This window comes from Urocampus carinirostris, chromosome 9 (genome assembly GCF_059441175.1).
Source record: "Urocampus carinirostris isolate Australia breed hairy pipefish chromosome 9, RoL_Ucar_1.0, whole genome shotgun sequence".
Classification (NCBI taxonomy): domain Eukaryota; kingdom Metazoa; phylum Chordata; class Actinopteri; order Syngnathiformes; family Syngnathidae; genus Urocampus; species Urocampus carinirostris.
In genome coordinates this window covers 3,937,148-3,951,615 of record NC_142357.1, presented here as the reverse complement: position 1 = coordinate 3,951,615, position 14,468 = coordinate 3,937,148, and the positions used below count along the sequence as shown (strand labels likewise).

General features: G+C 40.7%; 1 protein-coding gene across 3 annotated transcripts in view; it reads left to right on the top strand.

Moving 5' to 3' along the window:
* Positions 1-14,468, top strand: part of ebf1a (EBF transcription factor 1a) — a 144,615-nt gene that overhangs the window by 81,322 nt on the left and 48,825 nt on the right. For all 3 annotated transcript variants that reach the window (XM_088344238.1, XM_088344237.1, XM_088344239.1), the window contains exon 10: positions 3,420-3,546. In XM_088344238.1, the coding sequence (XP_088200364.1) occupies positions 3,420-3,546 (127 nt within the window). The remainder of the gene's footprint in view (positions 1-3,419; positions 3,547-14,468) is intronic.

Genomic DNA, 14,468 nt, shown 5'->3' with positions numbered 1-14,468 from the left:
AATCCAGGTTTACTTCGGGCTCATTCCCTCTAATCAAGTAAATTGGTTCGGCTTTGGCTTGTTTGGACTTTTATACCTGCGGGCTGGGTTGGACTGGATATATATTTAGACCTAAGCTATCCTTTACTGTCAAGCATTGTATCCCTAAAGGAGCTGTACAGAATGTTGAACTTTTTGACTCGCTGCCACGATCCCCTGCCTTAAATCATCATTGCAGCCTCTATCAAGCTACTTGTGTTGCGCGTGCAAGTATCTGCATTTCTTCAAAGTGCTCAAACTCTTTTTTCATCTTTATTTGGGTATGGGTTGGCGGTTTTGCTGTACTTGAAATTGGCCTTTCATATTTCTCATGCTACACTAACAAATAGAAAAAGAAAAAAAAGGTGAAAGCATAAAGTTACTCTACCCTCCACCCTGCCTCCCAATTCACCCTACCTAAAATGTTCCGCCCTAAACAGTTTGACAAAATTAAGATAAAACCAGATGGGCACAGTGGAAAAAACAAACAACAAAACTGAACTCAGTGTAACATGCTTAATGCAAACTTAGAAAATAATGTATTCTCCCTTTAACAAAAAAGACACCTCAAATGACACACTCCACCTTTAAACAGGACTGCTAGGACAAGTGTAGTTTTTGTAGCTGAGTAACACGTTTATGATTTAGTAGACACTCAAAATAAGGAGAGAAGACATCACTGGATTTAGGACATGCAGGGATTACAGAACCCAACCCTCAGATGAAAAATTCCAACCACACAAAAGAAGCAACATTGCGTATGATGCTAGCAAACAAAACCCAATTGGGACCGAACAAAATTACGAAAGAAAGTGTTTGTGTGACAATAAACATAATATTCACAATAAAACGTATCCATCTAGCTTTTTTTTTTTGCGCCGCTTATCCTCAATTGGGTCGCAGAGGTGCTGTAACCCATCCGAGCTACCTTCGGGCGGTGGGAACGGGACAGACACGCTGAACTGGTTGCCAGCCGTTCACACAGAAAACTTACTCGCTCATTCACACCTAAGGACAATTTGGACTGGACAATTAACCTGACATGTATGTTTTTAGATTGTGGAAGGGAAACGGGATTGCCCAGAAGAAACCCACACAAGCACTGGAAGAAAATGCCAACTGCACGGGGAGTGTGTTAGCTGGAATTGAACCCTGCACCTCCCCACAGTGCTGCGCTCTAAACACCCAGCCGCTGTATACAATAATATAACAAGCAAAATCTTTATTACACATCCATTTTTAAAAGAGACCAGTTTAAATTATTCATGCAAATTTGAGCCGTAGATTATTTTCCTCTACTGCCACCTCTTATTTGTGTCAACAACCTGAACGAGGCGTTCATCTTTTGTTAAATTCCTATCTAAGGAGCAAACATGTCACACCATATAAATCACTTGGCAAGAAGAATCTGCCACATTCCAAAAATGTAAATGCAGTGCTTGTGTCAGAAATTGAAGGTCAGCGCGTGGCGCAGCCAAACAGCTTTCTCTTTAGTAATAGCATTATTCTATAAAAAGCTCCTATATTATCGTGCCAGAACGTGTGTGAGGGTCAGACGATGGCAGAATGAAAGCCTAGTTAAGTGAGTAATAAAAGAAATGGTTTGAACAACACATGCACGTTTGCATGCATAGCTCGCTGGCAGCAACGCTGATAGCTTTTGAGCGCCGCTAGCTTTGAGCGCTAGTTCGACACAGGATGCGGAGAACGAGCACTCAGCGAGGTCTCATCTGTGTTTTGTCTCGTTGCCGCTTCCCTCCATCAAAGGGGTTTGGGCGAGCGAGCCCATCAGCCGCACTAAGTGAGCCTCTTAGAGACACGGCAGCGCTTTAATGTAAGCTAACGGCAGCTAGACAGCCAACGCTGACAGACGCGGAGACGAAAGGGCAGCCAGGACGGGCGCATCCTGCGTTTACTTACGCGGCGTAATAGATGTTTGCAGTCAGGGTTTTTTTTATCTTAAATTCACGTACATATAAGTACCTTTGAAGTCCTCTGTAAAGATCCGTGTCAGCAGCCATAACCGTCTTTAGCGAGACATCGCCAAGGGCTTCATCGGTTCACCGCAGACCTAAGGAGCAAATTGATTTAGAGGTATTGTGGAGAGCTAAAACGACTAATATGGTAATGAAGGCATTTTTTTCAACAGATGAAGCCTAACTCATAAAAATAGTGATGTCGGGAAATACCAAATCAATCTCTGTAAAAGTGTTTCCTTCAGCTCATTGTATTTGTATTTTATTGATAGCAATAGTCAGGAGCACAAACAATAAACACCCAATCCTCCTTGCATAGGTATTGATTCGTTTGCTTAAGGGAATTTTTGAGAAAGGAGAAAACAATGTCTTTCCAACAAAAACGTATACAAGCTACTTTATATACATATACATATCAATCTTGTGACTTAGGGCATTGAGTTGTCAGTCTTTTTTCCCTGGGCCATTTGAGAGCTGTCAAGCTTTGACAGGACAAAATATTTGCTATTTGGTTCTGCAAAGCCGTTGTCGTTTTATTTATTTGTTTCCATTAATAAATTCACTCAAATGTCTCCCAAAAAGCAGGGGATTCTACACACCACCACACCATTATTTTGGTGTATTTCATTGGCTAAAAGACTTGTGAAGAAGAAAAAAAATATAGACATGTTACTGTTTCTAATGGCAGAAATGCATGACAGTGCTCCAGATGCTAGCCATGGAGAAACGGCATTGCGTTCTGATCCAAAATGGGTTAAAAGGAGAGAAGACATGAGTTTGTTTCGTAGACACTCAATATAAAGAGAGAAGTCATCAATGGATTTTGAAATTGCAAGGAGAACAGGGGAGCAGCCCTTAATCTCAAGTAATACATTTCAAGCTGTTCTAAAAGGTAATCCCAGAGCCCTTTCTGTTTAGTAAATGTCCTAGGTTACATAGAACAGCAGCATGGTTGGCCGATAGTCACAATGATGCAAACATTTCATGATTGTCAAAATAATGAATAATACTGAGGTATAACAGTCAAAATACCAAATTGGTATTCCATGCCGTTTCTTTTGCAATATTAAAAAAAATAAACTTCTCAGTGGTAAATAAGCGTCTCGTATCGTCCGGTTTTCCATACACCAAACCTCCTCTCAATTACTTAATTCTCCCATTGCTCAAGACTTACAAATCATTTGTTTATTACCATACAGGATTGGGGTAGTTCTCTAAGAAGAGGTGTACTTCTTTATAGTGATCATTACCAAGTCAAAAAACATTAATGTCCTTTTTTCCCCTGACAAAAGTGTCCTAAAGTATTTATGGCGCAATTGAGCTTGTTGTCGAAATTGTTGTTTTTGCATCAAAATATGTGGTATTGAATTTCCATTTATTACAGTTAATCCCAATAATCTTTCTACCCATTCTGCTCCCCTGCAGCTGATCACCCCACATGCCATTCGAGTGCAAACTCCACCCAGACACATCCCCGGTGTGGTTGAGGTCACGTTGTCCTACAAATCCAAACAGTTTTGCAAAGGCACACCTGGACGCTTCATCTACACAGGTATTACCCATGCTCAAGTGCTCACTGATCTTTTGGCAATTCAAGAAGAATTTACTATATGAATTATGTCAAGACACAGAAATTAAATTGATTTAGCTAGGCAAGGAGCCCTCGCACACTGTTTTCAGCAGTGTCGTTTTCCGTTTTGCTCCAAGATGTTGACATCTGGTGTTTTCGGATTGAATACATTGTTTGTATAACTAAATACTTCCAAAGGGTGATCAGCATTTCTTTGCGCTCTTCTGACTTTCCCCAGATTCCATTTTTTTTGAGGAATTTGTTCTAAATGTAACGCACCTCTAAAATACTAGCTGTCGTTGTGCTTCACAGTTTGCTTTGGTAGACACATTGGCTTGTCCGCCTGCCTAGCTGTTTGACTGACAGCATACACCAGCTTATCACAATCATGCACAAAGACAGTCATTCGCAAAGCCATCCGCGACCAGCCTCCTTAAAGAGCATTCGCTGTGTGTTGTATGCTGCAGAACACAATGCATGATGAAAATAACGAAATATCGAAAACATTGAAAGTAAACCGCGATACAACAAGGGATTTCGGTATTTTAGGTACATAGTATATAGTGAATAACGTTCTGTCAAACATTCCCTTTTGCATCTGTTATTTATCATATGAATAATGTTGGCAAAACAACGGACTAGAAGGGTCTCACATATGTTTCTAGACTTGTTTTTCGGAAATGAGGAGATTGCTGTTTCACTTGGTGCTTCACACACTGGAGTAATTTGGCGATTGAGTGCCAAAATTATCAAACACGTTTAATGATAAACACAATTGGTGCTACGTTGTTTTTCACCAGAAAGTGCCCCTGCATATCTGATGCCGATCGTCAATGCCGGTGCACACCGTTGGAGCTAGGTGTGCGCGGGGCTTCAGGGCATCACGGCAATTGTCTTTGTTGATTAATAGCGGAGAAAATACAATGGCGTAATCCAGTAGCAAATTTGACACCTAACTGAAGGAATGTTCTTTTCATCTTTTACGGAGCAAGCGAAGGTCAGTGAGAGGTTTAACCTTTTGATTAGCGGGTTTATTGAGATTTAACCCCAGCAAAAGTGAGAGACAGCGGCAAAGCGATCCACACTGGAAGTGTGATTTGAGCTGGTGCGAATGGTGGGAGTGTTACATCAGAACGCATCGCCGAAGATTTACAACTAGGCGGTGAAACGAGCAGCAAGGAGAGTGAACGCGAAACGGTGATTAACTGACGCGTGGACACGGGTCTCCGGGGAGAATGTCAAATCACATAAATCTGTCTGTAATCTCAACTACTGATGGACTTAGCATGTAAGCCCCTGCTGGAAGTGCCAACATTCGACAAAATCACATTTGTGAGAGCTCGCTGGCCGCTTCCCTGGCATGCGTCTGGATGTCTTTTAATTACTGTACATTGACAGGATCCGTGTCCGTGTTTGCATACTTGCAGCAAAGGGGGGCGTGTCCATGCGAAGGTAGTCGAGGCGCGTTGACACTAACTGCATTAGGAAGACAGAGGGCAGATGGGTGGGCAGACTTTGCCATGCCAGAGCCGTTCAACAGATCTCCACTCTGCCAAACCCGTAAATGTGCTTAGCCTTGCATGTGTGCGCGTGTCTGTGTGTGCATGCCAGGCATGCAGGAAACGTATGCATAAACACCCGATCTTTTCCCAGCCCTCCACTATTTCACCTTGTCACATCCACTTATTCCAAACTTGCCCCTATGAATGAAATCATCCCCTCAATCCTAGAGGTGTTAAAACTATGTTTCAATTGGTTTTGCTCAAAACAGTAGTACCATTTGCAAAATTTGGTTGAAGAATTTGGACTTTATAGCAAATACAATATAATTTATAGTAGAAGTTCATTTTAAGGGTAATTCTAAAAAAAATATATTCACTATTCGTCTACACCACATATGTCAATGTCAAGGTGTTTTATGCTCTTCATGCCTGTCCCTGCAGGTTTTTTTGTTTCCATTTGTTAGTGTAAAACGAAAATGCTGAAAGTAAGAAGAGGCATACATTCAAGTACCGCCAAAACGCCAACCCAAACTGCAAGAAATATGAAAAAATGTTCCAGCATGTCTAAAGAAATGCACGTACTTGCACGCACATCATGAAGGAGCTTGACACAGGCTGCATATATGACACAAGCCAGATATGGTGGGTGAAAGTAAAAAAGTTCCATATTCTACCCAGCTCCTTTAACTTTTTTTCCCCAAACAGTGACTGTAATGTGGCAATGCCAAGTTAGCAACAAGGGAGTAACACAGCGCGAACATTACTTTCTCGTTTCTTTGTGGTTTTCTCACCATGGCTGAAATACGAGGGGGGACACGGTGGAAGACTGGTAACCACCTAAGCCCCACTGTTTCTGAGGTACTGGGTTCAATTCCAGCACTGCCTGTGTGGAGTTTGCATGTTCTCCTCATGTCTGGGGTAGTTTCTTACGGGAACTCCGGTTTCCTCTTACATTCTAAAAAGTTAAATGGCAGGTTGATTGGCGGATCCAAATTGTCCCTAGGTATGAGTGAGTGTGTTAATAGTTGTCTGTTTCTATGTGCTCTGCAACTGGCAGGCAACCAGTTCAGGGTGTCTCCTGGTTGGAATGGATATTGGCATCCCTGCAACCATAGTGAGGATAAGCTGTGCAGAAAATGGATGCTGGAATTGGGAAACTTTTTCCATTCAGCTTTTGAAGTAAAAATATGTTTAGTTATTTGGGAGTGATAAGTAGATACTTAAAAAAGGGAAAGAAGACATGAATTAATTATAAACTTGCAAAGAACACAGGGAGGGAAAGTCCCTCATTATCTAAAAGCCCTCATCTGAGCCCTTTCTTATTGTTACATATCCTAGCTCAAGGATCGGGAATGTATGGCTCCTATGTTTTTATAAATCAAGGGCTTATGTAATTTTTCTGTGAGTTTCCTATATGAGAGTGAAGCAGAAGTAAAACCGATGACTCCTTGTTCAGTCCAAAATATACAAGGTATATATACATTTTACTACTGTTTACACTCGCGGTGTTACACCAACAGACCCCGTTTGGGGTGTCATTTCTTCTATATGAAAGCGCATTAAAAAGCTATGTTCACTGTCCAGGCGCTTTATGATGAAAACCCACAGAACAAACCGTAAACACCCAAAAACACCAACCAAGCAACTTAAGTAATTTGATTGGTTGGGCACATCTTTGCACACATAGCACACTCCTCCAATGAATCCCTATTCTCGTTTTCAGTATTTTGTGACATTTTTAGAAAATAACCCTTTTCACACATTGTTTTGAAACCACGATTTATGACGAAAATGTCAGTCACCTCACCATGCATAAATAACTGCAGGAGAATAACACATTGTAGGTGGTATATTTCTTGATACCGGACACAGCCTCAGGCATTATTATTATTTAATATACCACACAGTGAAATAAAATGTGCTGAAGAACTATCCTTCGTTCAGGGATTGGGTTTATTGCTTTTGTTGAATATTGTCTTGAAACATATTTTGTCGCTAACTGAAAAAAAATCTCAATATTTTGCTTTCATGGCTCTTTGAGTCAAAAGGTCCCCAACCACTGTTTTAGGTTATAAAAACAGATCCACCCTAAACAGTGTGGATATCAAAGAACAACATGATTTGCCGATTGCGCCAAAGACTTAAAATTCAAAACAATGAACAACAGTGTGCAATAATAGTCAAAATTAGGAACTGGCATGCTACGAAATATCCTTTTCTGGTCTCAAATATCAAAAACAGGATAAACTTATCAGAGAGTTTGCATTTTTGCAAAACTGAGATTAATAGACAAGCACCAATTGTAGAATCTCCACAAATGAGATTGAATGAACAGAGGTCATCCAATATGAGTTTAGCAATGCGCCGTGCCAAGCACTGGCACAGTCACAGTGACACTGTGTCAAGGCAGAGATCCCACTCTGCTCTTTGCCCTCTTCACAGCCCGCTCACATTCGTATCGCCCACGGGCCCTTCGGAGGAACAAAGCAATGAAAAGTGGATGAGAACAGGAAGGTGGTGGAGAGAGATGGCGGATTACCGTGGGCCATGTTGCCCTCCTGGGTATGTTTGGCACCAGTTTGAGCCCAGTTGCCAGTGGGTACTAATCACGGAGGATTGGCAGGCCAATGCAGCAGCTGGCGGAGCCCGATCCCGTACCCGTACGTGCATGCGCAACCTGAATTACATCGGGGACAGCTGGCATTGCTAATCAACTTGTGCTGAGGACAGGAAAGCGAGCAGCACACAGACCTAATTAAGTCAACACTAGCCAATACTGCTGCTGCTGCTACTTTGCAAACACCAGCGCATGCGAATCCAGAGTCTTGTGTGTTACGGCACAAACCAAACATAAGTCCAGGATGGAGGAGACGAGGAGGGGACTTTTGAGATTGGGAGAGAAGCCATTACTGTAATGCGTTCTCCGCTGTCTCTGAGGACTCCTCTGCCATTAGACTTCAGAAAGCTCCAATTAGACTCATCAAAGGCAATTAAGCTCTCCACTGATAAGAATAAAAGAATGTTTTTCATTCTCCTCTCTTCCTCTGTCTTTGCATCCCCTTATCCCCCCTCCCACCCTGTGCCTTACCCACTTCTGGGATTTACAACCCACCAATCACACTGCCTCTCCTATTATCAGGTCATTTCCTACCCTGCTCAGGAACCCTGTATAAATGCATCTACATGTTTGGCTGTGTATCACCTTTACCCGGATTGCTGTCTCTATAACATTCATCTGCAAGGCGCTTTCTTTTCCTTTCTCCGTGCCATATAAAGCGGTAATAATAATGCGTGTCAGAGGGGCCCTTGTGCGTGGCACAGAGGTGCCGGCCACAGATTGAGAAAATTGATGAATCGGGCTTGTCGTTCAAAAGGCAATCCCTCCCTCCTCAGTATGCAGCCGCGCCAGCTCCGTGTCTCTGCTGATATTAAAAGGGCCTGCTTGCTCACATTAAGGCCGCCGTTGCATGCAGCAGAAGGTATCAGCGCGCACGCACAGACAAATATGGGGAGGGGAGGTCTCACACTAGCTCGATATTAGGTGTGCTGGAGGCATCTTTCGGTAGGGAAATAGACAAAAGTCAAGAACTGAATTTAAACCGGACAAAATGACAAGAGACATCACTGTTTGCCTTTGCTTCGGGGATCGAAATTAGTTTTGGTGCAGGAAAGTCTCCCAAAATACAAACGGACAGAAAAACAAGGAGAGGGGGGGTCAGGAAAGGCTGCTTGGGCAACAAAAAGTGAAAAACTTTCTTCCTTTTGTTCAACAGAACGTGGGCCACATCTGGCCCGCTTTTTTAATCCAGGCCGCCGAACGAAAATCTGATAAATAAAGCAGTTATTTTTAAAACAAGATGATCTGCTGCCACATTGTCCCCGATAGCCCTTAGTTTTTCTTCACCCGATACAAAATTTTTTAACATTAAAAATATTAGTGTGTACTGCACTAAAGGCCAACATTCAAGTGGCTGGTTACATTTTTCTGTACTTGCTATTTTTTCTTCTATTTCAAAATATATATAAAAAGATATTTAACAAATGTCAAGAATACAAATCTGGTTATCTCTTGTCTGAGTTGTTTAATGCATATACTCAAATGTATTGCTTGAAAAGGACACATTACTTTTTTGATTATGAGTGTTTCAATGGTTTAAATGCTTTTATGAAAGAAAAGAAAAAAAAATATATATATATATACATATATATATATTTATATATATATATATATATTTATATATATATATATATATATATATATATATATATATATATATATATATATATATATATATATATATATGTAGCCTAGATGGTAAGGCGCCCGCTTTGAGACTGGGAGGTCGGTGGTTCGCGCCCCGGCCGAGTCATTCCTAAGACTTAAAAAGTGGTCGGCGGCGCCCTCTGTTGGCTGCGGCTGCATCGGCTCGCTACAACGGGTCAGGTGCAATCGACATTTCGTTCTGTGTACATTGTTACACAGAATGACAATACAAGGAAATTATTATTATTATTATTATTATTATATATATATATATATATATATATATATATATATATATATATATATATGTATACAGTGAAACCTCGGTTATTGCGGTTAATGGGGACCAAAACCACCCGCGAAAAGTAAAAATCCGCAAAGTAGCGGCGCCCCTTCAAAAACATAAAATAAAAAATTTAAAAATTTAAAAAATATATATTTTATTTTATTATTATTGTTTTTTAGACCCGGTTGATGGGGACCAAAACCACCAGCGAAAAGTGAAAATCTGTGAAGTAGTGACGCCCCTTCAAAAATGCTTAAAAAAAAGTTTTTTTCATTTATTTATTTTTTTATTTTATTGTTATTATTTTTTAGACCTGCGGAGCTCTGAACCCGCGAAGTGGAACCACGAAGTATATAGTATAGTATATATAAGTATATATATATATATATATATATAAAATATACACGTAGATGTATTTATTCATAAATGCATATGGTTGTTGCTATAACATACCTATCTCCATTTAACTTTTTCACAAATGGAATGTTTCCAATGAAAAAAGTCTAAACAAATTCCCAGTTTTCAACATTATTTTTTTTGCATGATTGGAATTATTACAAACATCAAAATAAAGAATGTACCCAAAAACAAACATACATCTTTTGAAAAACAAATGGGATATTATATTGTATTTATACACTGCCATTCAATAGTTTGGGATTGCTAAGTCATTTCCATTTCCATTTTTTGACCAAAGCAAAGTTTGAAGGATAAAATTCATTATTTCAAAATTACTCAATGTCCTCAATGTATTTTCTATTCATTTTGTACCTCATTTGATTCACAAAAAAAGTGTTACATTTAGCGGAAAAAAAACATTTTCTGGGTGAGACCAAACATTTGAGCGGTAGTGTATTTACATAATTACAATGAGATATTTCTTTTTCTGTCTTTCATGTGTTGGATTCTACTTCTGGGTTGGAAAAACAGAGCTGTTGCGTAGAAGTTTTTTATTAAAGTTAAAACAAATGAAATAAAAAGACAGAATACATTATGGGTGTTGTTTTAGAGAGAAATAGAGAGAGGATGTAGTTTGAAAAGAAAAATAAATAAGAAAGGGGAGTCCCATCCCCTCCTATTGAGAACGCATCAAGAAGAAAATACTCCCTTCAAGATGGATACATATAAAAAGTATTAATTACAACTAAGTGCATATTGTGATGATTTAGTCATATGATTATGTCTATGTATGCAGTAACATAATACAATAGTCTAACATTTATACATACACACACACACACAGGTCTATCTTTCAAGTTAACCCATATTTTTGATTCAGAAAACAGTAATGTGTATAGAAAAGAGTAATGATACAAACATTAAAGAATGACACGTTTGTAACTCATCTGTTCTCTTATTTAAGTGTGCAGGCGAATGTATAGAAAATGTATAAATGTATAAATTACTCCTGCACTATCAAACACCGGGTTAAGTTCTTACTTTATCGTCAATGTCAATCAAAAGTGAATGCTATTATCTCTGTAGCCACCAAATTTTTAATACAGCTCTTGCATTGGATCTCATTAGTCATTGCAGGTGCCAATGCAGGCATCCATCAATAATGTCTGCGCCAAAGCGAACATAATGAGGGTGGAAATCCTCCGCCTGCTTTTTTACCCAAACACAGACTCACAGATACACTCCTCATTCATATGCACACGAAACGCGAGCGGCGCATCCGCCGTTGCAGCGTGTAGTCATCTGGCAATAAAAGTAGGCAGCGAGCACCAGATCAATTACTTGTCTTGCTCCTATTTGTGAACGCTGCCTTTTATTGAGCCCGGGCGGAGGCCCTCCGTTGATTAAAATGCCCGGCCTCCAGCTGGAGACAGCGGGCCAGCTGAGATAGCGTTGCGGCGCTAGCAAAACACAGCGCAAAATCCACACCTCCATTTGAGATTGAGATGAATTTTCCACACTGCGTGTCTCGTCTTGCCTCTTTAGCACGCTCGCTTCTTATTACACAAGCATCTGCTCCATGATGATGATGTAAATTAATTTGGAAGTTAAGTTTTTTTTTATACCGCCCTGAAATGAACGGCGCTCATTTCCCTGGGTTTTGGTAGCCTATGCTGGCCCTACTCTATCAGACATCATTATAATAATAGTTACAAAAGTAAATTTAATTTAAAGTGTCTACATGTTTATAGTTATTGTTCATATTTGTATTTTCATGATATATTGTATCCATTTAGTTACACCATATCCACTAGTTTTAGTTGAGAATTTGTATCCAATCAGAATGCATCATCCTGTTTGAAATCTGCCCAAAGCTTTCAGAATCAACAGTGCTGGCTTATGAGCACTATAAGTGAATGCCACATTTAGCTGATAGATATTTGCAGTTGCCAATCAGATCCGAAAATGGCTACAGGAGTGCCACCTAGAAGGCCTCACGAGTATCTCATGAGGAGGTAAAAATTTGAGAACGAATAATTTTAAATAATCTTATTTTTATATGTTTGCATTATTATGTATAATGATACATTTTGATTGCTGACTGATATTTAAAAGCTCTGGAAAATAGCCTGTGTTGTACATGATCAAGGCTTTTTGATGGATATTGGTTTTGGCGGACTAACTAGGACATCATTGAAGGCCAGCTCTTGATCAGTTGGGGCCCGGCTCTCCTGTTGTTCACTTCCAAGAGCAGGCTCATAGAGCTGGTTCATTTGCCAACAACACAACACTAATTTAGACTGGAGCTGATAGAGCTGGTTCATTCGCAAACGACACAACACTAATTTAGACTGGAGCTGAAGGCCTAGGGGTGAAATACATGGCCCACGACTAAATGAAAAGTATTGCATAACTTATTAAAATGTTATTAATAACGCTTTACAATTTAATCGAGAAACATAAACGCATTCCAGGGACATGTTACTCCTAACACTGGTCTTAACTGAAGTGTGCTCTTTGATACATACTTCCCACATTTGCATTCTCCCAGTGCGGAAACTCACTGTCAATTATTGTTAACTGTCAACATAACATTGTTTAAAAAAAATTGTGATGGATAATTAGAGTTCAGGTTGTAGTGGCTTCCACACCTCAATTGATTTGTAGAATCTTTTAGCACCCCTCCTCCCGAAAACCCTTTCTATTCTCTGCCTTAAGAGCAAAAAGCTCCATTCATCTGATTTCTCTGTATGAATTTCCAGCAGCGCATTAGTCTCCCTGACATTTTCAAGCAATGCTTTATTTAGCTTGTCGGATTCTCCAAATAAACGCAATCTCGGGGTTTATGGAAAAATGGATAAAAATTAGATTGTAGGGTATTGATCTGGATTGCAAGTAGAGGGTAGGAGGTGTGTGTGTGTGTTTGGTGGCGGGTAGTGGGGGAGGCTCTCATCTGTGTGTAGGGGGGGAGAAATGAAGCCGTAATTCAGGGCTATTGAACCCCCTGCCACTGGCGGCATCGATCGGCGAGCAGCGCTTATGAGATCACACCTGAGCACTGGAGACTGTTGGAGGGCGGGGGACGGCATTACAAAAACTGTATGTATGTGTGCGTGGAATGAGTGGAGAGGGGAAAAGACAGAGACGCGGGTTGCGATACGATCGGCTCCTAAGCTGGCGTCTGAGGGCCCGAGAAGACGCTAACACCGGCCTCAGAGCCAATTAGCTAACCCACCCAGCAAGTCCAACTTGTGAAGGCCGACAAGCGCAGTGGTCGGCTACCTTTTCTCTACCACGGACTGCCCCATTGTCTGACAATATTTTCACGGCCCGACCCAAGGGCGGCATTATACATGTTTGTACTTTTTCTAAAATAATAATAACAATATTAATAACACCCACTTATACCCAACAATGGGTGCTGGACCCATCCCAGCCATGTTTTTGGAATGTGGTAGGAAACCGGAATACCCAAGGGCATATGTGGATAACATGCAAACTCCCCACAAGGATGGCACGCCACCTTCCCCCAGAGCGCGCCAACCTGGTGAGGAGAAAGACACACCTGACCCCAATCTCCACATACCTGTCCCTAATGATCCCGAGGTTTTATAATGACTGATCGAATAGCGCACTGTGGTGAGGCATCTCCATTTCCGGTTTGATGTTTGTTTCTGGTTTGCACCATGTCAGGTTTGATTTTGTTTGGACATTAGGTTTATTTGTAACCTCTTGTTTGTTTGTTGCTTTGTTCCATGCATTTCTAATTCCGGTTTGGTCTTTTGTTCTGATTTGGATAATGTTGAGTTTGTTTTTTTGGACATGTTATTTGTTTTGTGACCCCTTGTTTGTTACTGTGTTTCTGGTTTTGTTATTAAATACCGCACTGTCATTATTTTGAGCACCGGTTCATCAGTTTCTGCTATCTTCACTTGTGTCCACCAAAAAAAAAACACACTGATTTTGATTCAGACGAACCACCTCAAAGACCCAGTATGAGTTCAGTCTGAAACGTAGCAGTGCCACTAAAACAACAATAGATAAAAAGATTGAAAATTAAAAATATTTTTTTTATTTCTGGGCAGCCCGGTATTAAACTATCAATGGCCTGATACCATTGTGCAGCCCGTTGGTTGCCGACCACTGGACTAGTGGACAGCAAACTTACCCTGCCTCCCTTTCTGATTTTCCTCCTCCACTCTGGGTAACAACTAACGCTGTGACCTCTCAATTATGGCCCTCCACCTTCTAGGACCCCCCACCCCCATTTTCTCCTCCCCTTTGGCACATACCTCCATCTCTCCATCCCACCTCTGTCTTCCTTTTACCCGCTTCTGCCCCTCTCCCCCTGCGGCTCTGTGGGTTATTATAGTGAAATATGAAGCGGTGTAGATTCTAAGCTTCATGAAATTTCCATGAGCATTGATCTGATCTGATGTGGGTGATTGCTAGG